Source organism: Amaranthus tricolor, chromosome 6 (assembly GCF_026212465.1).
Source record: "Amaranthus tricolor cultivar Red isolate AtriRed21 chromosome 6, ASM2621246v1, whole genome shotgun sequence".
NCBI classification, from domain to species: Eukaryota; Viridiplantae; Streptophyta; class Magnoliopsida; order Caryophyllales; family Amaranthaceae; genus Amaranthus; species Amaranthus tricolor.
Window position 1 is genome coordinate 6,295,694 of NC_080052.1, and position 27,431 is coordinate 6,323,124.

At 33.3% G+C, this 27,431-nt stretch overlaps 2 protein-coding genes across 6 annotated transcripts; one reads left to right on the top strand and one right to left on the bottom strand.

Moving 5' to 3' along the window:
* Positions 1-7,021: 7,021 nt before the first annotated feature.
* On the top strand, positions 7,022-20,074 carry LOC130814519 (CRM-domain containing factor CFM2, chloroplastic). 5 transcript variants are annotated; one of them, XM_057680616.1, is made up of 14 exons: positions 7,022-7,805; positions 8,816-9,332; positions 9,836-9,966; positions 10,782-11,093; positions 11,168-11,324; positions 11,460-11,752; positions 12,057-12,116; positions 12,193-12,249; positions 13,256-13,420; positions 13,530-13,851; positions 14,175-14,305; positions 14,408-14,917; positions 15,739-15,830; positions 19,590-20,074. In XM_057680616.1, exons 1-12 carry the CDS (start codon positions 7,032-7,034, stop codon positions 14,618-14,620), a joined length of 3,132 nt encoding a protein of 1,043 aa, XP_057536599.1. In that variant the 5' UTR covers positions 7,022-7,031; the 3' UTR covers positions 14,621-14,917; positions 15,739-15,830; positions 19,590-20,074. The 5 variants fall into 5 exon arrangements, with proteins under 5 accessions (XP_057536599.1, XP_057536597.1, XP_057536595.1 ...); XM_057680614.1 differs by lacking the exon at positions 19,590-20,074 and adding an exon at positions 18,426-19,417 and having other exon boundaries at positions 15,739-16,058; XM_057680612.1 differs by lacking the exon at positions 19,590-20,074 and adding an exon at positions 18,426-19,417.
* Positions 20,075-21,894: 1,820 nt separating this feature from the next.
* Positions 21,895-24,177, bottom strand: LOC130815111 (equilibrative nucleotide transporter 8). Its single transcript, XM_057681469.1, has 2 exons — positions 23,559-24,177; positions 21,895-22,833 (listed from the first exon to the last, which is right to left on the bottom strand). Exons 1-2 carry the CDS (start codon positions 24,067-24,069, stop codon positions 22,121-22,123), a joined length of 1,224 nt encoding a protein of 407 aa, XP_057537452.1. The 5' UTR covers positions 24,070-24,177; the 3' UTR covers positions 21,895-22,120.
* Between the last annotated feature and the right edge of the window lie 3,254 nt (positions 24,178-27,431).

A 27,431-nucleotide genomic window follows, 5' to 3' on the forward strand; every position in this document is an offset into this window, starting at 1 on the left:
TAAAATCAGTAAATTCTCCCCTTCTTTCTCTCATTCACCTTCTTCTTCTACATTAAAGACCAGAGACCCAATCTCCGAAGGGTCGATACTTAATAGAAGAAGAGTCGAATTCTATTGTTCAAAAGGTGTAAACGCAGCAGATGAATGTCTTAGAGAATTTGATTGAACATGAAATGATGTTTCTCTTCTATAATTTTAGGAACATGATTATTTCAGCTTTACACCGATAGTTGATCTTCCAGAGGATCCCCATTTTCACTCTTATCTTCCTCTATTAGGATAAGTTGGGCTTTAGTAAAAATTAATTAAAATGGTGCCAACAATTCCAATTCTCCATCCTCCTTTTTTTGCTCTCCTTCTTTCAGAAGTCCAGAGGGTTGTGGCTCAGGGGAGTTCCCGTTATGATGATTTGTTTTTATTTTTCTTTAAAGTTTTTAATTTTTTATAGTAATTTATCTTTATTTTTTAATACTTTTAAAAAATATTTTAATTTTCCTTTTTTTGTTGAGAAAAAATAACCTGTATAATTGGTAACAGGTTACTTTGGTGCACTCCGAGCAAAGACCCCTTAAAATTGAGATTATTCATGGTTAATCAATAGGTGGGATTATTATAGGGAAATCATGCAAAAATTGGATTATTCTGGTCAATTTTTCCTTATTATTATTATTATTATTATTATTATTATTATTTTGGAAAAATGAAATATATATCACAAATCCAGAAAAACAGTACAAAATGTACCAACACTCTATTCAACAAATCCCTATATTGCATCAGTATGAAGGAACCCACCTTCTAGGAAGGGTTTCTCCAACTCACTCTTCATATGCAAGAGAGAGGAAGAATCACAGGTCAAAATAAGAAACAAAACGAGACCTAATCAGCTAAATTTACATCAATAGCTAAGGCCTTAAGACGAGCTTGGACATCGAGCTTAACATGTTCAGCTACTAATTCGATCTTCCTGACAAAGCCCAACCAAACAACTTCATTATGAGATTTCCAAACATGATAGGATAGACAAGCTATGATGGCTATCACTACCCCTTTCATAGATTTGCAAAGGAACCATTTGCGGGAATCAAGCTTCCTAAGTTTGTCTAATTTGCACCGAACCCCAAGCCAGGACTGAAGGAGTGGTAGACAGGAACGACTGAAAGAGCATTGGAAGAATAAATGATCAACTGTCTCGGAATGCATGCCACACAGGGGACATAGATCATCCGCAACTTCATCAAATTTCCTTAATTCAGCTTTAGATTTCAGCACATCATTCAAAGCCATTCAAAGAACAAACTTAGTTTTTGGAATAGATAGTCTATGCCAAATTATCTTATCCCATCGAAATCTTGGCTGTTCTCCTTGACATTAGAGTACTCAGACTGTTGAATGTAAGGTAGCAAAATGTCTTTGGTTTGACAAATTTTCCTCATAGTCCAACTAGCAGTAAGCGGGGGATTGAAGATAGCCCAATTGCCTCCTTTCGTATAAACTTCATGCACCCATTTGACCCATAAGGACTCAATGAGAGAACTAATATGCCAAGCCACTTTCCCAAGGTTCCAAAGGTGTAGATTACGAACACCCAGACCACCAAACTTCTTAGGTTTACAAACCTTAGACCAACTCATATTTCCAAGCTTAGAGCTGTCAATAACACCAAACCAAAGGAATGAATGACAAACATAGTTTATTATATTAATCACCTTCTTAGGGGAGAACAAATATTTGGCACTAATAAGAGGACATGCTCATAAGGACTGAATTAACCAAATGCAGTCTAGCAGTATAAGACAGGGATTTGGCACTCCAAGATTTAATTCTGCTTGTCATTTTGTCAACTAAAGCATCACAATCTGCAGCAGAAAGACGTTTGGATGACAAAGGGACACCAAGATATCTAAATGGGAGCTTCCCCAAGGGGAATTGAGTAATAGAAGCTAACTCCATCCCTAGTTGTGGACTAATCCCAGCAACATAAATGGCAGATTTAGCTGAATTGACCACAAGACCTGAAGTTCGAGGGAAGGAGTCAATACAATTAACCAGAGTCAAAACAGACCAATGATCAGCTTTACAAAAGAATGCATATTGCATCTGTAAAGCGCAAGTGAGTCAGCTTGGCTCTCTTATATTTGGGGTGAAAACCAAAAGAATGCATATTGCTCTCAAAAACAAGGATTTTGGACAAGTATTCCATGCCTATGACAAAAAGAAGTGGTGATAAAAAGAAGTAGACAATAATTATTATTATTATTATTATTATTATTAGAAAAAATTACTTAAAATAATCCAACATTTTCATGATTTTCCTACAATAATCTCATTTATTGATTAATAATGAATAATTCCAAGTTTTGAGGGTATTTTCCTAGAGTAAACCCGGTAACTTGATGACTTGTTAAAGTAAGTTTTATGTTTTTAAAAAAAAAGATAAACTAAAATAAAATGTTGAAAAGAATATTAAAAATATGTTGAAAAACTTCAGATTTTTTTTATTATTTAGAATTTTTTTATGTAAATTTTCATAATTTTTCTTTAATTTTTACATTAATTTTCAGTTTGCTTTTTTGGTGAATTACCTATTATAGTAGGTCATTGGGTTACACAACTAGGCAAATACCCCTTAAAGTTGGAATTATTCCTGGTTAATCAATAGGTTGGATTATTGTTGAAAAATCATAAAAAGGTTGAATTATTCCAAGTAATTTTTTTCTTCTTCTTATTATTATTATTATTATTATTATTATTATTATTATTATTATTATTATTATTATTATTATTATTATTTTATTTATTTATTTATTTATTTTTTTGGAGAATGAGAAATACATAAATCAAAAAGAAACCAAGCAGTACAAGAGGCAAAATTAACCCCACTCCCACTAATTTGCATAAGTATGAATTAGGTACTCACCTTCTATGAAGGGTATCACCAAATCACCCTTTATGTGCATAGAGCAGAAGTGGAGACCAAAGACAAGAAAAACCAAACGCAAAAACTATACAAGTTTTAAGAAGCTAAGTAGACACAGGTGTCTAACCAAGAGCTTTAAATCTAATATCAATATCAGTTTTGACCAATCTCACAATGGTCTTCACAAGACAAGCGATAATAGCAAAAACAACTTTCTTCCTGCTATTAGTGATGGTCCAAGTGAAGAATGTTACCCATTGCATTTCGATCTCCCAACCATAGTAAGATTTCAGAAAGGCATCGCTTACTCAAATGATAGTTGAAAAATAGATGAGACACTGTTTCAGGGTGCGATCCACACATGGGGCACAAAGCATCTGAAATAATTCCTTTTATTGCAGAGCTCAACTCTTGTCTTAAGCTTGTTTTTGAATGGAAGCCACTTAATGAATCTACATTTCGAAATAGAGAGCCTACTCCACAATACTCGACTCCATCTTACTCTTGCTAATTCACCCAATTCACTCTGGTATACAACATTACTAGAATAGGAGCCTTGATTCATCCATCTACTGAGTTTATCTCGAGTGGAGCATAGTTTATGCACTACCCAGCTAGATGTAGGAGGTGGATTGAAGAGTAACCAGTTACCGCCCTTTCTTATAGACTCTATGAATCCATTTCACCCACAGAGACTATGCAAAGAATGTATATGCTAGGCAATCTTACCAATTGCTGCTTCATTCCAAACGCGTAAATTCCTGTGATTAATGTTATTATTATTATTATTATTATTATTATTATTATTATGATTATTATTATTATTATTATTATTATTATTATTATTATTATTATTATTATTATTATTATTATTATTATTATTATTATTATTATTAATGTTATTGTTATTATTATTATTATTATTATTATTATTATTATTATTATTATTATTATTATTGAGGGATCAAACTCTTAAGCCACACGATCAAACCGTGGGAAAGAGTGACAGAGAGGAGAATCAGACAAGAGACATTGGTAAGAGAGAACCAATTTAGCTTCATGCTAGAAAGATCAACCATTGAGGCTATTCTTGTTTTGAAGAGACTGGTGAAAAAATATAGGGAGCGGAAGAAGGATTTGCATATAGTGTTCATCGACCTGGAAAAAGCGTATGATAGCATACCACGAGACATCGTTTGAGATTTCCTCAAGGCCAGAGGTATTTCACAAATGTAAATTTAGGTAGTTCGGGACATGCACGACAGAGTATCGACTAACATTCATACACAGGTAGAGATAACAAAGTCTTTTCCAATTAAAGTGGGTCTACATAAGGTATTGACGCTAAGCCCTTTTATTTTTATGGTCATTATGGAGGAGATTTCTAAATCTATTTGGGAGACTGTGCCCTAGTGCATGCTATTTGCAGACGATATCGTGTTGGTTGCAGAAACTAAGGAGAAGGTTAATAGTAACTTAGAAGAGTGGAGGAAAGTTTTAGAATGTAGAGGGCTATGCATAAGTTTTACGAAGATATAATATTTTCAATGTGACTTTAGTCGGACAGAGCCGATAGGTGAGCTAGAGGTGACCATATGTGGAGAAGTTTTTGCATGTATGACTAAGTTCAGGTATTTTGGGTCAGTGATTAAGAATAATGGGGAGATTGACGAAGATGTTACTCATCGAATACAAGTGGGTTGGCTCAAGTGGCGAGCAGCCACTGGGTGCTATGTGATAGGAAGTTTCCTAGTATATTGAAAGGTAAATTTTACCGAGCGGCTTTCAGGCCTATGATGATGTATGAGATAGAATATTAGCTTGTAAAAAAGACGTTTGAACATAAGATGAAAGTTATAGAAATGCGTATGCTGAGGTGGATGTGCAGTCACACAATGATGGATAGAATAAGAAACCATGAGTTTAGAAAGAAGTTAAGGGTTGCCCCTCTTTCTACAAAAAATGTTTGAAATTAGGTTGAGATGGTTTGGGCATATGAAGCGAAAGACATATGATGGCCCATGAGAAGGATCGAAAGCATCATAGTGGAGGGTAAGAGAAGTCGTGGGAGACCTAGGAAAGCATGGAAAGAACAAATAAAAGGGACTTGCATGACTTACACCACTCGGAGGACCTAACTAGGGATATGGGTAGTTGAATGCATCTTATTCATGTCTTAGATTACTGATAGTTTCCCCTTATCTTTTGCTTTTCTTAATCCTTGCTACTCCTATAACACTCTTTAACTCGTTTTAGTTAGTTTTTACTTTTCTTTATATGCTTAGTATTTTTTTTATTTATATTTACTATTTAATTATTGTTAAAGGTCAAACTTATGGTGTAAGATGCAGGTTTGCGAGTTGCCACAAAAAGAACTTTTTTGGAGTATCTATCTTACGCCGGGGGACTTTATGACCGTATCCTCATTTATGGGTATGTGTTGCCGTCTTATTTCGCTCCCCAGACCTTGCTCATATCCTCATAAGCAGGATACACTGAGTATGATGATAATGATGATGATGATGATTATTATTGTTGTTGTTGTTGTTATTATTATTATTATTATTATTATTATTATTATTATTATTGTTATTATTATAATTATTATTTTTAGAAAAAATAACAAAGAACTACCTATTTATAAGACCCTCTGCAAAAACTACCTATTCTATTTTTTTTTTTTTTTTTTTTGCAAAAAACTAATTTATATGACCTAAACTTTTGCAAAACATTGTCACTTGATAGAAACTTTGCTCTATTATTCAACCTATGAGATAATGAAACCAATCAATGTTAGATTGTATTTTGGTGGTTTTTTGTGACTAAGAATTACAAGACCAAGTAAAACAATTAGGTTGCAAAGAAGTGATGTAGGTATGGTGTAAATACAACAAACAAGATTTGAATGTATAGATGATAATGGTTGTGCAGCAGAGAAATAGCAGATGGGAGAGCTAGAAAGAAAACATGACTGAAATGTACTTTAAAATATGGCATTAACAGTGGTTAATTTATAAAAGAAGGAAATAGGGGGAACAACAACAATTTGGAGGGAATGTTACATTTAGTAACATCACATGACAACCACATGCTTGGTCAAACCTTCACTGGTCGGTTAACAAATAGAATATGTCAAGTAGTAGTATTTTGCAAATGTTTGAGTTTTACAAAGTAGTTTTTTGAAACAAAAAGATTATGTAGTTTTTTTTTAATTTTTTTAATTTTTATTTTTTTATACAAAATTTGGTATACAATAGATAGTTAATTGTAATTTATTATTATTATTATTATTATTATTATTATTATTATTATTATTATTATTATTTGTTATTGTTATTAAAATTAAAGCAGACTTTGGAATTTCTTAAGAGGATTGATATACAAAAATAGAATAAATGAGTATTACTTTTTTTGTCCCTTTGACATTATAACACGGACACCTACTAATGATATAAGAAAAAAAGTGAGTAATAAGAATTTAAAATAAAGCTGTATGATATCGAAAACTATCCAAAATATTAAATGTTTGTATAAGATAGATTAAAGGGTAAATTGTCAATAATAAACCAATCTTTACTTAATCCGCTGAAAATAAATTCATGTATTATTTTTTTTTTCAAATAAACCCACATATTAGGTGTCTCTGCTAAAAATAAATCCACCTTTTATTTATGACCATTTTCAAAATTTTTTTGTAAGTCCACACTTAGGAATACATGATAGTTGAATTTATTTTCAACAATTATACCGATTAGTTGAGTTTATATGAAATGAACAAAATTTTGGTTTATTAAAAAGCAAACAATAGTTTACCTCACAAAAAATAAACAATTGTTTAATTTATTTTTAGCAAATCGATAATAAATTGATTTAGTTTCTACAATTTTCCTTAAATTAAAATAAGATCTATTGTATTTTTAAAGTAGGAAATCTAATTTAATCACGGTTGATTTGTAAATTACTAAAAAATTAAAAAATTAATAAAATAATCAAAAAAAAAAAAGTAATATTGTTAGAGTCACAGATCTATAAACAGTTGCCACGTACATATAATTTACTAGATTGATGAATTGCAGTTATTTACTTAGCAGGACAGGAGGGACTATAATTAATGAGCAAAAGCAGAGTTATCTTTTTCCCGCTTCCCTTTGAAGGAGAAACTCACTTCCAACAGAAAATGTCACTTTTCTTATCTTTCCACCATTTTTCTCTATCCTCTAAACCTCCATTTCACCATTACCATCCTTACTATACCCACCATTACACTTCTCTTCATTATCCCACCTGCAAAACCCGCAAAAAACCCCTTAAATCGCATCTCCAATCCACTTCCAACTACAACTCAGAAACCCTCCCAAAATCCGCAATTCAACGAATTGCCGAAAAATTAAGAACTTTGGGCTTTGTAGAAGATAATATCAAAGATACCCAGTTGCCAGAACATGAGATTAACCCTAAAATTGGGGAGATTTTTATACCTACTTCCCGCCAAATCCCTAATTTTCGGGTTGGGCATACCCTTGACCCGAGTTGGTCTACACCCCAGAATCCAGTTCCTGAACCGGGTACTGGGGATGCCATTATTAAGCTAAATGGGTTAAGTTGGGTAGCTCAGAAGGAACGGAAAGAGTTTAGGAAGGCAGAGAAAGAAGAGGAGAAGGGTAAAGTACCAAGCTTGGCTGAGCTCACGTTGTCAGGTTCGGAGCTCCGGAGGCTTACAACCATGGGGATTCGGATGAAGCAGAAGATGAAGTTAGGCAAGGCTGGGATTACTGAGGGGGTTGTTAATGGGATTCATGAGAGGTGGAGGAGTTTTGAAGTGGTGAAGATTGTTTGTGAGGATATTTGTAGGCTTAATATGAAGAGGACTCATGTTTTACTGGAGGTAATAACTAAAATACATTAACGTTTTGGTTTTTTTTGTTGGTGCATATGAATATATGATGAAAGTCTGTGTTTATAATTTGCATTGTTGGGAAATGTGGATTGATTGGATCTTATCATTGTGATTTTAAGTCGTGTTTTGCTGGATAATTTTTCTTTAAATTAAGATTTCTTGTGAAATGGAATTGTAATTTTGTGACTTTTATTAGTACTTTGTAGTGACAGATTTGGTTAAAACTGAGGAAATTTGACCGAAAGAGGAATGGGGGTGGAATATGTAATGTGTTTGTGAATTATTAATTTCTTGAAGGCACTTCTTGGTGTCATGCGTATTGATTTAAGAAGTCTAGTGGTATGAGGGTAACATCCAATATATGAGATTAGCCGGTTCTGAGCATGTTCTACATGTTCGACCATAAAACGCCCCAAAAAAATAGGAGGCCTCAATATTAAATTACGTTTAAAGATACAAATTTGTTAGAAAAATATCATAATATTCGAAATTGCACATGGCTTCTAACAATTTGTCAATTTTTGCTTTGCTTCTGAGATTAGGTTGTCTAAGATCGTAATAAATGGTAGCATAATTGAACAAAGAGGTCATGAGAAGTTAGTCTGATTACTGATAGTTATGAAGTTTTGCTTCAGATGGGCGAGAGGGGGGTTTCAAGACAATACTTGATAGGCTTTAAATGGCTGGGTGGGTTGATCAATTCTTGCGTGATTTTAAATAAAATTGAATGCTCACTTATGGATGATATCAAGTTGGTGATATTGTCATTGCCTTCTATTGCAGCGAGATTCGCGCAATTTGGATAGTGTAATTGATGATATGCTTTTTTCTATTTTGTAAGTATATTAGTGAGGCGGGCCAATCATGTGCGTTCAGCTGTGTTTAGTATATCACGTGAAACCTAATTTTTTTTGTATCTTCTATGATCTCCCTTCCCCCCAAAAGTAGCTTGATTGTGAATTGTTTCACTGATTAGTGTTCAAATATGATGTCTTTAGAGAAAGACAGGAGGTATGGTTGTTTGGAGGACTGGAAGCAAAATTGTTTTGTATAGAGGGGTAAATTACAAGTATCCTTACTTCTCTCTGGACGAAGCCTCAGTGAGTAGTAGTTCTGATAATACAAAGGAAGTGGGTGATGGAATGCAAGCTGAAGAAGAAAATTTGCCATCTGAGACTCTTATAAAATCTTCTGATCGAAGTGAAACAAGAATTTTGGCTCATTCGTCCTTGGTTCCGGGTGTTGGTAGTCCCAACAGGGTGCGATTTCTGCTACCTGGTGAAACCCAACTCGTTGAGGAAGCTGATCGCCTGTTAGATGGATTGGGGCCTCGATTTACTGATTGGTGGGGTTGTGAGCCGTTACCTATTGATGCAGACCTACTACCAGCTGTTGTTCCTCGGTACAGGAAACCCTTTCGCCTGCTTCCTTATGGAGTGAAGCCTCAACTAACAAACGATGAGATGACAATACTCAAGAGACTCGGTCGACCGCTTCCTTGTCATTTTGCTCTGGGTGAGATTAGTTTTTTCATTGTCGTCGACTTTTCGTCTTTAATTTTACTCATGTCTATTGCAAAACATTAAAGGCTTGAAGAAATTTATAACCCATTTAGGTAGCTTGGACACTTTTGGAGTAGTTGTACACAGTACACCAAGGTTTGGACATGTCTCAAGCATATATGAGAACTGAATTGGTGGTTTTGTGGTAGTTTCTTGTTGAAACTGCCGTAATTTGTTATTTATCTTTAAGAAAAAATAGAAAAGGTTATAGGTTATGTGAATAAGGTTTTGCCTACTTTCACAAAACAGTTGTCTTGATATTTTGGTTTCTTTTTTCACATACCCCTATTGTATCATTATATATCTTTATATATGTATTTTTTCACCCTGAAACAACCCATATTGTTTAAAAATGCATTTGATGCCGGTTTGCCTAGTTCATTTTGTTCTTCTAATTCTCTTTTTCAGTTATGTTTCAAGCAATTAAACTGTTGCTAAAGTAAATCCTTCTTTTAGGGAGAAACAGGAACCTTCAGGGATTAGCTGCTGCAATTCTTAGATTGTGGGAGAAATGTGAGATTGTTAAGGTTGCTGTTAAAAGAGGAGTTCAGAACACTAACAGTGAGCTGATGGCTGAAGAGTTGAAGGTTAGTGGTAATCTCCTAAGTTTACTTGTTAGAAATCCTTAGAAGGTGATAGATTTACAGGGTTTTGTTATAAACGAGATTGGAGGAATAAGTTTGTATCTATACAAGCAATCCAGTTTTTACCTGGAGAATTGTATGCTTTGGTACATGGAATGGCAGGAGGTGCAACTGCATCTTGTGCCACATACCTGGTTTGCTGGGAGTGTTCAGAAAGATTGTTTTAAAAGTGAAGTGTTTTTAGAATCAGTTGGCCAACCCAATCTAGTCGGGTTGTGCAAATGTGTTACCAGATGGTAAAGCTATGTGGACCAATGATGTTTCTACTCTTTATATTAGATTCAATACCTATATTGGGTATGCGACTCCAAATAGACGTGATTGTCTCAACTTTGGCTAAATAAAGAAAATAATGTTGCCTTTGTCCTTGCATCTATTATCTATTTTCTGACCCTTGGAGTTTGTATTCCATATCTTTGATTTAAAATCTTTTTGCATCAGCCTTGTCATCATACTACCCAATATATATATATGATGAAATACATTATATTGCTTCCATTTAACCCCAACTCCACAATGTATATAATTTTTCTTGATGTAACCCTTATCTATATGAATTAGTTTTGATTATATGTGTATACAAACCTTTAAAATTTGTGTAGGAAAGCTGTTTGCCTTTGTAGTCCATTTTGTGGCGTGCCTTTGGGAAACAACTGGCAACAGTGTGGAATTGCCTTTTATAGTCCTTGGCTAATAAAATTGTTCAGCTGATTGGATCATTTTCAATTTCTATCTTATCTTGGTAAATTATTTTGCAGCGCCTCACCGGTGGTATACTTTTGTCCCGGGATAAGGAGTATATAGTGTTCTATCGAGGAAAAGATTTTCTTCCATCAGCAGTTTCTTCAGCAATTGAAGAGAGGCGGAGAAACAGGATGGATGGAGACAAACTGGTGGCTGATGGTTCTTCAGGTGAAACTACTGATAAAATTCTACGGGGCACTGAAGGGCAACATGCTGCTTTTGTAAGTGAAAAAAGCAAGGGCCAAACAATGAGGAATGTCTCTCAGGAGCAGAAAATGAGGTCTGTTCAGACAAATATTGCAAGAACCAGCAGGAAGTTGTCCATGGTAAGCATACAAAAAAATGGAGTTTCTACAAAAGGCTTCTCTTTCTTAGTTGCTCTTGGATTTCATCTTTACAGACTATTGAAAAGAAAGCAAGGACAGAGAAGCTTCTTTCTGAGCTGGAGCAGGCTGAGATTTCTCGAAACACAGAGGTGGATAAAGAGGGCATCACAGAAGAAGAGAGATACATGCTCAGGAGAGTTGGCTTGAGAATGAAGCCTTTTTTATTGCTGGGTGAGTGATGACATATGCAGTAGTTGATGATAGGAAAATTGTATAGGAGAACAGGTCAAAGTTAAATGCGAAGGAAAGTCTTGATCTTGCAGAAATGACTGCTTTTGATCTCTGTGCTTTGCCTTTTGTTTTCAGGTAGACGAGGTGTTTTTGATGGCACAATTGAGAATATGCATCTACACTGGAAGTACAGGGAGCTTGTAAAGATAATATGTGGAGGAAGGAATATTGATGAGATCCAGAATATAGCACGTATACTAGAGGCAGAGAGCGGTGGAATATTAGTGGCTGTTGAAAGAGACAGGAAAGGCCATGCAATCATTGTGTACCGTGGGAAGAACTACCAACGTCCAGCTTCCTTGAGACCGGATACACTTTTAAACAAGAAAGAAGCATTAAAACGCTCAATAGAAGCCCAGCGGCGTGAGGTATAGTTAATTTATTTCCCTTATCTTAATACGTAACAGTTTTGGTGAGTTTCTTTTTTTTTTTTTTATATTTTTGTGAATCATCAGAGGTCAATACTTAGAATCCTGAGTTTGATCCTTGCGCTTGAGGTGTCGTTCTCTTGATTTTTGTATAGGCACGAGTGTCTTTTTTTTGTTAAACACTTGACAACACTACCTAATTTTTTTAATCTTTGTAGTTGAAAATCTGTTGTATTTATTTTCTGTGTTGATATAAATAAGATGGTGGTGGCATCATATTAATAATACTGTATTCTTAATGCAGTCTTTGAAACTCGACGTGTTGAAGCTAGCTAAAAACATAGAGGAGTTGAAGCTTAAGTTGGTAAGTTGTCTTGTATTTTTATAGACCTTATACTAGCGAGGACATGACATGATTATAAGTGTTATGTGCTCCACAGGGGGAAGATAAGGAGGCTTTGGATAATGAAGCAGGAAAACGGGTGAATTCTCAGTGGGTAAGTAGATTTAGTTTGCTGAATTTCATGTTTTCATTTTCATGATTTAATCTGAGTCATGTCCAGCTTAATCACAATGGTTAAAGTTAATTGCTCCACCAACATAGAACCTTTTTTCAGTAGTCCAAAGCTGCAATAATATATGTATCAATCAAGAGATGACACCTTTTCTCCTTGCTTCTGCATCACTTGTCAGCTGTCCCATTCTTCTTTCTCTCAAGACTTGAACAATATGCTTATGAAAAACCCGTGTAGGATCAGCTTAGCTCCTGCATTTGAAGCTTTTTTCAAACTTTAAAGTTTGTACTACACCAAATAAACACATTTAATCAGCTTCTGGACATGAATGAAATGTACATTTTTGCTTGATTTTTGGTATTTATGGTATTTTTTTGAAATTCAAGTTGCTGAGTATCAGTACTCTTGCTTCTTAGGTTCTTTGATGATTGTATATAAGATACTTTTCGGTTGCTGTTAGTGGATTGATTTCCTTTTTACTTGATCTCTAATCAGGGGCAGAGGGAAGTTATTTAATGCCCCACATAAATTTTAGAATTTTCCAAAAAAGTATACTACAATCATTTTGGCCCAAAACCTTTTGTTTTTCAATATTGGCCTAAATTTTAATTTTAATTATTTAATTTTGTCTATTAATTAACAAAATAAGAAATCACATACTATAACTATTAAATAAATGAAAACCATATCTATTGACAGCATAAACAAATAAGAGAATAGGGAAAAAGGCCACGACGTTGTCTTTGAATTTTCATTGAAGGCGTTGGACTATTCCGAGAAGACTAATTTAGAGATGGCTTAATACTTTTTTTTTGGTATCATTTGATTTCATCATACTTATTAGGTTTATTAAATATAAATGTACTGAATTTTTTATATTATAATTTTATTTGTATAACATTGACTTTGAAATTGACTTTTTTGAATACACTTAATATAAGTTATAGATCCGCCCGTGTCTTTAATTCTGTGCTTTATGTTGTTTTAGCTGAACAAATCTGGTGAGAATATTCCTACGAACCGGAGGAGAGTGTTCAAGGACTCTCAAGAAAACATTCATTCTATCCAAGAGGAGGAGCCGGTTAATGTTTCTTCATTCAATGACAACACCCTTGAAGCTGCTGATAGTTTTTCAGTTGATGATGATTTTGAGGTAGAGTTGGATTCTTTGCTTTGACTGGTCTTTGATTGACTTTTAAATTCAGCTGCATGTTCTTTTGCCTTTTCATATCAGTCTTTTGTTAATGTTCATCATATTTCAGGAAAGTTCAGAAATAAATCTTGTTTCTTCTGTTGATTCTGGTAAAGCCAATGCTTCTTGCGATAAACCATTGCAGTCAATCAACAATGAAGTAGAACCATCAGTGTCAATAGACAATTCTGAACACGAAAATGTTGAGGATGAGATAACAAAACCATCTACAGAAGAAAATAAGAAAGAGGTGATTTCTCGGTCATTTCAAAACAAAGTGGAGAAGAACCCTTATGCAGTACGAGCTGGAGCGAAACCACTTACTAATAAAGAGAGGCTTCTTCTGAGACAGCAAGCCCTCAAGACGAAAAGACGCCCTGTACTAGCTGTGGGTGAGTCAAAAACAATTTCAGCATAAATACAATATGTTCTCTTGCTACTTCATCTCTCTCTATCTACCATCATAATGTATTTATGCACATCATAATTTCTTAATTTCTGTGTCCTTTAGAAGTGGAAAGTGAAAAATGGGATGAAATGAGTATTAGATTTAAGATTTTACATACACTTTGATGAATAACTGATATCACCATGCCAAACTTAGTCTTTTATTCCAGAAATTTCTTGGATAAGGTAATTACAATGTTTTTCGACTTTTAGAACCTTTTTCCCCGTAAAATTTGACTGATTCTTTTTCCTGGTTATTTTCTTATAGGCAGGAGCAATGTTGTTACTGGTGTTGCCAAAGCAATTAAGGACCATTTTAAGAAATATCCTCTTGCCATTGTCAATGTCAAGGGGAGAGCTAAAGGGACATCAGTTCAAGAGGTGGTTTTTAAACTCGAGGTATTTGCAGTTGTGAACTACGGTTTTTATTTATTTTGATTTCATAATGTTGCTTGTTTTAGTCTAAGGCCTAAACTTGTTTCCTCAACTAAATTGCTGCAGCAAGAAACAGGTGGAGTTTTGGTATCTCAGGAGCCAAGCAAAATCATACTTTACAGAGGTTGGGGTGCTGAAGTCAAAACAGATCGCTCTTTTAATAATAAGGAGGATTGTGATAAACGATCTGGTGTACCTTCATTAGCTGTATCTCCAGAGCTGTTGGCTGCAATGAAACTTGAATGTGGATTGTCAGATAATGAAAATGAGGAGACATAAGCCTAAATTCAATCTGATTGTTGAATACGCCCCTTGGATTTACAACTCATTCTGCTCTTTCTAAGATGTGCTGTGCATAATTACTAGTTACCTTGAAAGATCCAATGCCAATTCTTCATCTCTGTTTTCACGATGGAGCTTAGGTCAATTTTATTCACAATTTGGCCTCGCTAGTTAGTGTATGCTGCACATATCAATTTTGGACTTATATGAAGCTGTTTTTAGACAATACTGACAAAGAAATTTCATGCAAATTCTAGTGGATAAAGGAAATATTTCTCAACTATTTTTCCCGAGGTATGAGCTGTTAATCTCCCCATATCTAATAGAGTTTTGGATATCCTGATTCTGCTATGTATTCATGATTGAAGAAATGGTTAGTAGTAGTAGTGAATTTCTGGTATTTTCTTGTTTTATTGAATGTGAATACTCCTGAACTTCAATAAAACAAGAAAATACCAGGAATTCACTTCATTGATTTCGTCCACGAAAGAATGCAATATTTGATTTTGGGCTTTTGGCACACGCTTGAAGACTCTGCACATTATAGGCCACCAAGGAACCAACTATGTGGGTATGTCACCCTCCAACCTAGAAATTCAACTCACTGCTGACCTCCCAAAGAACCACCATAATCCATGTGTCCAAACATGCACCAGTCGCCGTATCATTTCTATGAGAACAAATCAGCCATGAAGAATGAGAAAATACTTAAATGGGCATCAGTACAACGTAAAAATAAAAATTTAATCTTTTAGTTGGACCTGAAAGAGTAGAATTAAGGGTTATGGGATGTTGTGCTCTATTTGTGCTATGTTCACTCGTGGAAAATGTGTATTATGTGTGAGAATGAGATGTGATCTAAAGAAGTATTGACCAGGATAAGTGAGTGTTTTCCCTCCCCATATGAAGATGAGAAAATAACAAAAGATAGTGAATAGGGCACAGAGATGAGATTTTATGTGCCTCATGTCTTTATTTCACCATGAGCTGTTTATTTGTTGACTGAAAGTGGTTAAATTTTCAATAGTATGCAAATTAATTGTAGTTTCTGTGTCCTGGCAATAAAACAGACACGTTATTGTTATTTTTTTGGGTTACACAATTTGATAATGCAGGAACTACCCTGATCTGGGTTCAAGTTGAATTGGAGCGTTAGAGTTCACTGGTTTCCGGCATCTCACTCGTATATAGATATGCAGTTTCTAAGGTATGCTTCTGAGAATGCTTGCTGCAGTTATGAGGATAAGTGTAGTATATATATATTTTTGCCCTTTCTTGCTGCTTGTTCTAGAGGTCCGTATTGTGAGGTTGAAAAACTGCCATTGATTGCTGAGGAATAACTCTTTTATTTTAACGCTAGAGAGAAGCAGTCACAAGATGAACAAAATGAGATTTTACTTCTCCATGGGTGCACTAAGTGTGATCATTAAAGCAGGTGTGGATTGAAAATATAACTAAAAGTGATTACTTGGTTCCTCTAAAGACCTTTTTGAGCTTATGAACTTGTGCAGGGTCCTAAAGAGTGATGACCTCAATTAACTTGGAGGGAATGTTCTTTGATACAAACTAGAAATTTTCCTGTATTAGCTTAGAAGTGCAGTAGTGCTTATGGAAACACATATCCCCTTGCTTTTTGAAGTATGAGTTATGAGTTATTATCTTTAGAACTGAGAATTATCTGTCATGATGAGAAGTCTGACACTTTGTACGCGTGGAATTTGGATGTTATGGATTGACTTGGCCATAGGACTTATTGATATCAACACGGTAAACGAATTGGAATGGAATTAGATAAAAGGGAGAAATGGTAATAGTTACCGTTACTTTTGATAAGTGTTTGGTATAACAATGAATGGATTCACTTATTTTGTACTCTCCACCTTGCCCCTCTCTTTTCAAGTGTCATTCTTCTATTTCACACCTATTTCCAACCCAATAAAATTCATAAAATACATTCAATAATAATTCTAAAAAAATTAATCCAAAATTTATGAAAACTTCAAAGGTCACTCCAAAATTTATGAAAGCTTTATAAAAATTCTTCTATAAATTACCAAAAAGTTCAAGAAAATTGTAAAAAGAAAAAAAATACTCAAAAAATTACAAAAATAGTTAAATCAACAATAAAAAAATTAACTTTACACTTCCAGTAAAATACAAGAAAGATAGTTTACCAGATGTTTTTTGATTTGATCATTTCCTTGCTTCTTTTCTTATCTCTCATATTAACAATTTCCTAAAAAATAAGTAATTTTACTGTAAAAACTCAAGATTAAATCTTAAGTTTATGACAAAAAATTGTTTAATTAGATGAGTTTTGTACCCAATTAATTATAGCAGAGAGAAGAAAAAATGATTAGAGAGAATGAAAATGAGGGAATTTGCAGTAAGAAACCCCAACCCATAAGAAATTGATATATAGGGAAGGGAAAAAACTTGTTACCGCTTAGGAGGAAGAGGTAATAAAGTAACGCTTTCAGTTACCCTCAAGAAACGTTAACTGTTACTTCACCTATATAACAAACAGTTGGAAAGGATAACGGATATGTGATTCCATTTCTAACACAAAAAAGTTTTCATACCAGACAGGTCCGTAATGAATTTTGTGAAAATGTAAATGTATATGGAAAGATTGAATGTAAACAAAGAACAATTACAAAAGATATTATACAAGCATTCGAGGACTTTTTCTCTCCTAATGAGTATTAAACTCCACTTAAAACTATTACATGAATGAGTGCCTAATTCCCTTCCCTTTCCCTCTATTTATGCTAATTATCTCTACCTTAATTCCCTCCAACTTAACTAATTGCTAAGTATTATTTATTACTAATTCCCATATTAACCCCTCTTAACCCTTCATGACATACCGGCCCCTAAAATTCCACCTTGTCCTCAAGGTGGGAAAAATGTAAGTCGAGGCAAGACCCTGAGAATTATGTGTGGACCCGAAGAAATTGTTGAAGGTAAAGTGTGAGCAGACTAAGCTTGAAGCTACTTACAATGAGAAAAAATTAAATGGATAAGTGCGAACAGAGCTAAAACCTAGTCAAACAGGGTCCACTATTCCACGATTTTGACCCTAGGTTGTAATGGTTGTAAGTCATGAATAAGCTATGTATGTAATCGTTGTTAATGAATTTATGTCGAATTTTTGGCATCATTCTCCCTAATTATTGAGTCGTTTTTGTTTCATGTATTTGTAATAGAGACATCATCATAAGTTTTTACAAGTCAATGTATGTTCTACGCGGGATGAATCATCGCCTAAAGTCCGAGCATTCGTAAGTCAAAGCTTGGAGATTATGGTAAACTAAATAAACATATATATACAACTAAATATATACAAATGTTTGAAATATACAACTAAATAAACATATATATACATAGTCAATCAAAATACACAAAAACCTAACGTTAACGATCATCACCCTCATCTACCCTATCCAACTGAGTTGGTCTCCTACGCCTCCTAAGGTAGTAAGAGGTGTTTGTGTGTCGCTCTGGTAAGGGAGGGGACTGGTACTTTGATGGCAAGGTGGTGGAATGCCCTGTACCAACCCATATTGGCGCAGTACACGCTCCGGTAGATGTACTTCGACAATGTCGAAGCATATGAGTGGCACAGAAGCCCTCTAGGCACCTGACTGAATCCCCGAGTGCTCGGGCACAGTTGCGTAGGCTTCGGCAGGGTACAGGTCCCACAAAAACTATAATATACGTTATGAAAATGTAAATGATGTGTTAATTAAATTGCATTAATGTTAATGAGTACTGAAATATCAACCTGGTTGGGTCGCAGCAGGTCTAACTGATCCTAGTAGAATCTTTGACCGGTCCCTGTGTGTTTGCGCGTTCGGCGCGCAAAATTCCACCGTGATCCATATGCAACATCTGGTGGAGGTAGTTGCGGAGGAGCAGCTTCACCACGACCAACACTTCTATAAGGTTGGCCGATCAGAATATGCTCTCACACCCACAATTAACAATTGTAAATGTAATAAGAATGTCATTTACCAAGTATAAATTAGAACTAAATGTTATTGTTATTACCTGTAATATGGATAATGGTCCTGCAATCTCCTTGACATTCTTCTTGACAGCACCATAGAGCCTCTTGTACAAGTATCCTAGGGCTGCGGAGCCCAAGCTATTCTCCCAGGGGTCGTCAAGTAATGTCAAATATAGGAGCTGAACTTGGTTGTTTGTTTTATCAGCAAACAAGACAACTCCTATCAAATATAAGAGGTATTGGCATACCTTGAAATGGTGCCCTTATCAGCACCTTCGAGGAGATGTGAGTAAAGCCTCCCAAAGATCATCTGATTTTTTTTTTCTCTGAATTCTTGTTATATACTCTTCAAGATCTGCTTTGAACTGTCTGGAAAGTTCTCTCATATTCTGAGACTGCTTGTCAATGATGTTGTTCATCCGTGCAACTAACTCCTCCATACGATTCAAAGACTCAAGTATGGCAGATTGCTGACATTGTTGAACTCCAGCAATACTCTGACCTCTGCTGTTCTTGGACTCAAGAACACCATCAGAATGCATATTCTGAATATCTCGACCTCTGATGTGTCTTCGATCACCAAGAATCGAACGACTCTAATACCAATACCAATTGTTATGGACTGACTTAGTCATAGGACTGATTTTACTAATGACAAAAAGAGAAATGTATATGAATGTAATGAATTTTATGAAAATGTAAATGTATATGGAAAGACTGAATGTAAACAAAGAACAATTGCAGAAGATAGTATACAAGCATTTGATAGTCTTGTTCTCTCCTAGTGAGTATTAAACTCCACTTGAAACTATTATATGAATGAATGCTAATTCCCTTCCCTTCCCCTCTATTTATACTAATTATCCCTACCTTGATTCCCTCCAACTTAATTAATTGCTTAGTATTATTTATTACAAATTCTCATGTTAACCCCTCTTTAACCCTTCATGACAGCGGATTGGTATTATTTCACCAATACCTATGCCTAAATCATATGTACCTGGGAACTGTATATAAAACACCAGTTGAAGATGTTTGAGGAGTCGGCAGGTATGCTCAACTGCTCAAGCCATTGAAAACAAATCCATCTACGCGTCATTGGAAGGACTCCTGCAGGATACTTTCTTAGACTGCAATGGAGACGATCAACAACACAAATTGAAAATGTTGATCTAGGCGGAGGCCAAAGAGTGAGATAAGAAATAGAAAATATTATGAAACAATTATTTTGGAGTTCCTAAAAGATTCGTGTAAGGACATGTAGATACTAAAATTAACCTCTATAAGCTTTTTTAATTTCTACAAGAAATTTTGGAATGAATTGGTCGTTAATCGTTATACATAGTATTATTGTATTGATAGCATGTGTATTTGAACAGCAACATGTTTATCGATGATCATTCAAAAATTAGCAACTTTTATATATTTTGCGGGTTTGGAAAACTTATGGTACTCGCTTGTTTCAATTGAAGTCTAGTCAAAGTCCATATATGAATCATTATGTGATATTTTTGATTATAGAACTATAGTATTTTCCTTGATCCCCACGAGGGGTGTTCAATGGACCGGGCCTTCATTTTGAGCCCTTATGTGACTTGTTTCTAGAAGGGCTTTGTAAGGGCCGGGCTGAAAATGGTCTACACTATAATTAAAATGAAGCGGGCTATAAAATGGCTCAATAAGGGCTGAAAACGGGCCTTTGTAAATAGTATAATCAATGTATAATTTAAATATTATATATGACAATGTCGATGAAATTATTGATATTTTTTTAATCTAATTATTATAAATGGTAATTTAATTATTACAAAATTGATAAATGGAGATTAAAATAATTTTTAGTAGTAAAAATGGGCTGGTTTTGGCCGAACTGGACTTTGAAAGCCAAACCTATTTAAAGCCCATTTTAATTTTAAAGGGCCCTTGTCTGGCCGGCGCATAATTACTTAAGTTTGGCCCGGCCCTTATTCGGCCCATTGAACACCGCTAATCCCCACAGTTGACTTGAGGTAGCTTGGGAAGACACTAATGATCACGGACGACTCAAAGTTCGTCTACCGTTGTACACTGTGAGGGTAGGCCTTTTGGTTTCTTCTAAAACAAGACTAAATCACCTCACCTGCACTGTAAGGCGCTCATACCGTTGCAAGCGTTGTGCCTTTAAACTAAGGGTGATACTAAATCATGAGCTAATGCTTGTTGCTTAATTCAAAGTCCAAACCTATAGCGAATTTTACCAATGTTACAATATTCATAATCTTAGTTTTCATTATTGTGTTTATATTTCTAATTTTCATTAGCCATTTGTGCTTACAAACATATAATTCTTCGCTCCTCACCTTTCAACTTACTATATAGTTAAAAACTGGTCATATAGGCCATAGGGTGCCGTAACCACAATATAGCAAATTGAAAGACACAAAGAGTTAGTTAGTTTCAAGTCCATTAACAATCAACCTCAAGCAGTTAGTTATGTCGAACAAATTTCAAGTCTAAGTTTCGCTTTGAACGACATGCCTATCTCAATGTAATATTATACTTTTTCTTTTCGATATATATACTTCCTCTTTTCTTGTTAGTAATCCCATTTACTTTTGAGTTACTATTTGCTTATCACTTTTAATTTGTATTTTATTCTTAATTTATAAGTTAAAACATAGTCAATTGATATGTTGTTTGATTCATCTTTATGTAAGTATTATTAATATCAATTTTTCATCATTTCTAATTAAGTATAATTAGAGATATTAAGGGTTAAATTATTATCTCGGCAAATATGATAAAACTAAATGGGAGTACTGAGTTGAATAAGAGGGAGTATTAGATAGCGTGAAAACTAAGAGTGTAGTTATTAATAAAAAAGCAGAGAAAGTATTATTTTAAAACATACTCCCTCTGTTTCCTAATATTCTTTCCGTTTGAAATATTCTATTTTGGAGAGAGAAATTTGATTAAGATTTTTAGGATATATATAGATGATAAAATATATCTATATGAGATCTATTTAGATTCGTCTTAATGTATACATTTTTTCTATATCTTTTTTATAATTTTTATGATGCATATTTAGAGATATTAAGGCTCAAAATTTATTGAAAATTGTGCAAAAAGTAAACGAGAAGAACAAAAAAACCGGAGAGAGTGTACTTTTGGTTTTCTTTTAATAGCTAAATTTATCTCTTTTACGTGAGAGCTTATAAGGAGAAGTGTAGCTATTAAAAAAAAACGGACGATACTATATTCATTTCTTAAAATTCAGGCAGATGTTAACCATTATTAGAACTGAAGCATGAAATACAGTAACTTAGTTCAAACTTTCTCACAATACTTGATTTTACAATAATTAAGCCAAAATATGCACAATATGTTGATCCAAACTACAAATTATGGTAATAATTTCAAGGTCTAATGCTCTATACTTAGTTATAGTTTAAGATGTTTAAAGCTGAAAATTAAACACATAAAATAGAAATCTTGTTAAGTTACTATGTGATCCAAAGCCAACCAAGAACAGAACCTCCAACCAAACCAAATCCAAGAGCCACAGCCATAACAACCGCAGCAGTCTCTGCCTCGGAACCACTCACTGATTTCGGTGTTAGGATCATAAGCGTACTTGTTAGATACCCATTACTTAAACCAAGCATAAATGTTAGCAACACTGTAACAAATTCACTATCAAGCCATTTTGGTCCATGTAGACATGCTCTAAATGCAGGATAAAACAGGACTCTTCCCAAACACGCCCATGTAACTTTGTTTATGTTGCTTGGAATTAACAATGCTGTTAACGATTTTCCTGCTAAGTCCGAAACATTATAGGCCATGATCAGCAAAATCGGGTACCAATCCTTGAGTAGCTTGGATTTCTGATCGTTATCTGAAATGAATCCCGGGAAAATCGATAGCGTAACAACATAGATGATCAGGATTCCGAGTGCAGGAAGCAGGATTTTCTTTGCAGTTTCAGAAAGTTTTGGCCTGTGAGTTGGAGCATCAGTGTGCTGTTGTTCAGATTGTTGCTTCTTATAGTATGCTTGCATTACAGGAAGTGTGAACAACAGGTTGCTGCAGATTGTGCAAACTACTAGAATGATGGCCGTTACTATAAAGTAGAAGTGCGCGCTTGTTTGTAGGCCTTGCGGATCCTCTGGGAGTGACGCCTTCGTTAGCATCCTCAGCATCGTAACTAGAACTCCTACACATACACATTCGTAAATATTAGATAGGCAAAACTGATTCATATCCGAGTACCTGACCCGAAAGGCTGAAATAGATTTTCACCCAAAACAACATGGCCTTGTTTTGACGAAAATCAAACTTATTTTAGCGGGACAATTCTAATATAAAAATTTGCGACTAACGGTAGAAGTTTATATAGTGTGACTCTGAATCGAATTAACCGACACATGAACTTAATATGACCATAACGCTTTTGTCTTATTCTACACAAGTTATCTTCTTTGAAAAAGAAGGAAAAGAACAAAAATAAAGGAGATACTGTTGAAGTTGAAACACACTACTAGCATGTATAATTGAAGTACTTGTCAGTTTTGAAAACCCCTGTTTCCACTCTGAGAAGTTATGTTATTGAACTTTTTCCCATGTAACAGCTACCTATTTCCTCTTTTTCCATGATTGGAGTTAATAAATTATTAATTCTTTTCTTATACTGTATTCTACCTAGAGGTGTTCAAAACAAACCTGATTCGATATTTATCTGATCTTGTAACGAATCCAACTTGACCCACTTTAAAATGTATTTGAAATTATGTAAAAATTAATAATGTGATTACAAAACCCAATTTTAAACCGACCCGAAACACAAAACCCTATTGTCCGAATGAACACTTTTAATTCCATTAAAAAAAACATACATAGACAAAAAGTTTGTTGGAAAAGAGTAAAAAAAAGACCAGTAACCTGAAGAAGCTGTTCCAGCAAAAACTGCCTGCATATACTCCTTAGGTAAGTTTCCTGCAGAACCAATCAAGCTTCCTCCGATCAATCCATCCGATAAACCGCACACAATCACAGAAGACACAGTCATGATGAAGCTTCCATGGGATTTCATGTCGGGCCATTTAGCCCAATCAATTATTGGAGCTACCATTAGAGACAGAACAAACATGGAAAACCCAGCATTCATCCTGACTCTGAAACTTGTTTTGTTCTTTAACATGCTGTTACTTTTTCCTTGGCTCTTTACCATTAACAGCAAGATGAGCAAGGAGGAAGTCATGTAAGCTACCGAGAAGACTCTTTCGACGTGTTTTGATGGGTAAAGATACGCGAAGTAATCAATGGCTGTGATGAATGCGTTCCATGGAAGAAGATTTCCAGCTCCTAAGAAGAAATGGAGAATGTATGCAATTTTGTAAGTATCTCTTATTGGCTCACTTGTTTGGAGTTCTATATTCTTTGTTACTTCCATTTTTTGTTTTGTTTTAGGAAGGCTTTCTTAATGCAAGTAAGGTATAGTAATGAAATGACTTATTTTTGACTTGAGGGTGAAAGGTGAACCTATGAATTCAAGTATATATGGTACTTGTAGAATAACACTATTACGTCTTAGGTTGGACGGACTAGGACACGTATATATCACGAAATGAAAAAACGACAATCTTAAATTTACAAAAGCTAAAGCGCTCATATTCAAGAATCAAATAAATAGGATACTTTTATAGTTGCAAATTCGGACTATTAATGCAATCAAAATTATTTGCATCATACGAGCATGTCAACTTTATTTTAACAAAAAACGACCTTGCTAAAATCTAAAAGGCTAAAACAATGATGTTTATATATCAGCAAAAAACATGATGTTTTTCCTAGTCATCAATCATAATAAGCATTTCATACTTACGTTAACGTTAATAAATCGTCGAAAAATCTATAATCACAGAACAATGTTATTCCTTTTGTCATTGGTCAATAATTGATTCCTTGCCTTGGTTCATGTTTTCAAGGGGAGTTCAGGTCCATATTTACTGTAGGCCATGATTATTTAATATTAAATTGTGTAACATATATGAAAAAAGACGAGTGTTGAGTTGTTCCTTATACTATTAGCAATGAGCTCCACTAAAATGGCAAATATTCTTCATGTTGGGTGGCCAATTACAACTGCTGGACAGCTCTATTCCAAGATTTGATTGATGGGTTAAGGGAGCAAATTCGTATAAAAATGTGGCTTGTATTATGGCTGTGGTTCAATGTCTTTTCAATGTTGTGGGGACGAACATTGGATGGGTAATAATTGAAATGCTCTTGTGTGCGATATTCCTGACGAGCCAGCAGGTTGTTGCTCCTTCCAAGCCTATGATTATCTAGAGTATAGGTGATCATCATCCACCATAATTTAGTCTTTGCTTGTTTATTACCAATGAACGATTTTGTTTTATTCATTCATCACTTTTTTCTTTTATGTCTTTAGCCCTATTGTGAGGAATTTTTGAAGATTTTTTCTACCTTTTTGTCATCAGGAGGGAATTATTGTCGAAAAACGTAATAGCCATTTAGCCGTTAAATTATTATTATAACTGAACAATGACAACATAGATTCAAGAATTCTTCGTTATTATTATATTGTTGCTAAGTAGCTTTTTTTGCATGTTTATAGCAATAAAGACGAACCTAAATCGTTGCGATGTTATATTGTGATTAAGTTTTGAACAATTTTTTTGCACTTTCATTTTCAATTTTTTTGTAAAGGTGTGGGAAGCTTTTTTTTCGGTTTAAATCGACATTTGTATGAGGTAATGTTACATATATATATATATATATATATATATATATATATATATATATATATATATATATATATATATATATATATATATATATATATATATATTAATATATATTGATATATATATATATATATATATATATATATATATTAATATATATTGATATATATATATATATATATATATATATATATATATATATATATATATATATATATATATATATATATATATATATATATATATATATAAAATTGAAACTAATAAAATGGAATTTAACTAAATTGAAAGTGTAGCCTTCAATAACTTATAGTGTATAAATAATTGAAAATAAATATTATTTATCCATTAAATAAAAAATTTAGGATTTGATCATATTTTTTAGAGTTGTCATCCTTATATGATTAGGGTCAGCATTTTTATAGCCCAATATGAATTCATTTTATTTTATTTTTACTTTATCTTAACTTTCTATATATTATTCAAATATACATTAATTATAATAATATTTAATAACCAATATTAACTTAGTTGGCGTTAATCACTTTTCTAAATAATTATATTAGGATTACTACAACCGAAAAGCTATACTGTATGACCGGTCTTTAAGAATAAAATTATAAATTTCTTAGCTTTAAAAATAAACTAATAAGGGTTATTATAATAGTATGTCAGATATCAACCCGTAGTTTTAAAAATTTTCTTTTTGACCTAACATTTAGTTATAACCTTATAAAATCAGTAAATCAATCAAAAAAAAAACCCACGTAACTTTTTTGTCAATATTAATTATTAATAAATAATTATTAAAAATAAAAAGAAATTCTGATATAATAGTTTTGTAAAATACTTTGAATCAAAAAGATTTTGTATATCTCTTCTAAAAAATTATATTAGTATTACTCTAACCTAAAAGCAATGTTATATGACAACTCTTTGAAAATAAAATTACAAATTTTTTAGCTTAAAAATTAAACTAATAAGGGTTATTTATAATAGTGGGTCAGGTATCGATCCGTACCTTTTAAAAAACTTTCCCTTTTTAACCCAACATTTAGTGATAGCTTGATAGAGTCACCAAATCAATCAAAATAAATCCATGTTCCTCTTTGTCAATATTAGTTATTAATAAATAATTATTAAAATTAAAAAAAGAAATTCTGATATATTATTTTGTAAGATATTTTTTGTAAATCAAAAAGATTTTGTAATCCAAATATTTGATTATTACAGACAATATTAGATATATATGGTTTTTCTCATATGTTTAAATTATTTACTTACACAAATATTTATATTATATCCAATTATTTTGTTCTATTATATCAAAACAATTGTTACTTGATAAGATCGATTAGAATATCATTCAATACTATAAAAGAACTGGAAAATTTTACATGACGATTTTATAGAGTTTTGTTAAATGTAACATTTTTATAGGTTAAAATATGATTGTGTGATATCAAAAGATCTTACATTAATTATGATTTAAGTAAAAAGATAAGTTTTCAAAAAAATTTATTAGATCAATCATAGACTCATACAATTATACAATACTATTAAAAAAAATTGAAAAAATTTTAATTGACGATTTTATAGAGTTTTGGCAAATAGAGTATTTTTACAAGTTCAAATGTGATTGTATGACATTTAAAAGATTTTTTTACATTAATTATAATTTTAAGTATTAAAGATAAGTTTTCCAAATGATTTTATTAAATCAAATCATACAAGCATAAAATACTACAAAGAACAGAAAAATTGCAAATGACGATATTATAGAGCTTTGCCAAATGAAAACCTTTTTACAGGTTAGAATGTGATCGTGAGACATTCAAATCATGTTCACCATAATATGCAATTGCATTTTTCTTAAAATTTTATTTATAGATATTTTTCCATGCTAACAAACTTTGTGTATAGCACGAGTTTTTATTATATTTTAATTGTTTAAAGTTTTCTAATTACAACATAATTTATCCAATATATGGTCATAAGTTGTAAGTAATAATGGATTACATTTGAGCAAAATTTTTCATAAGTT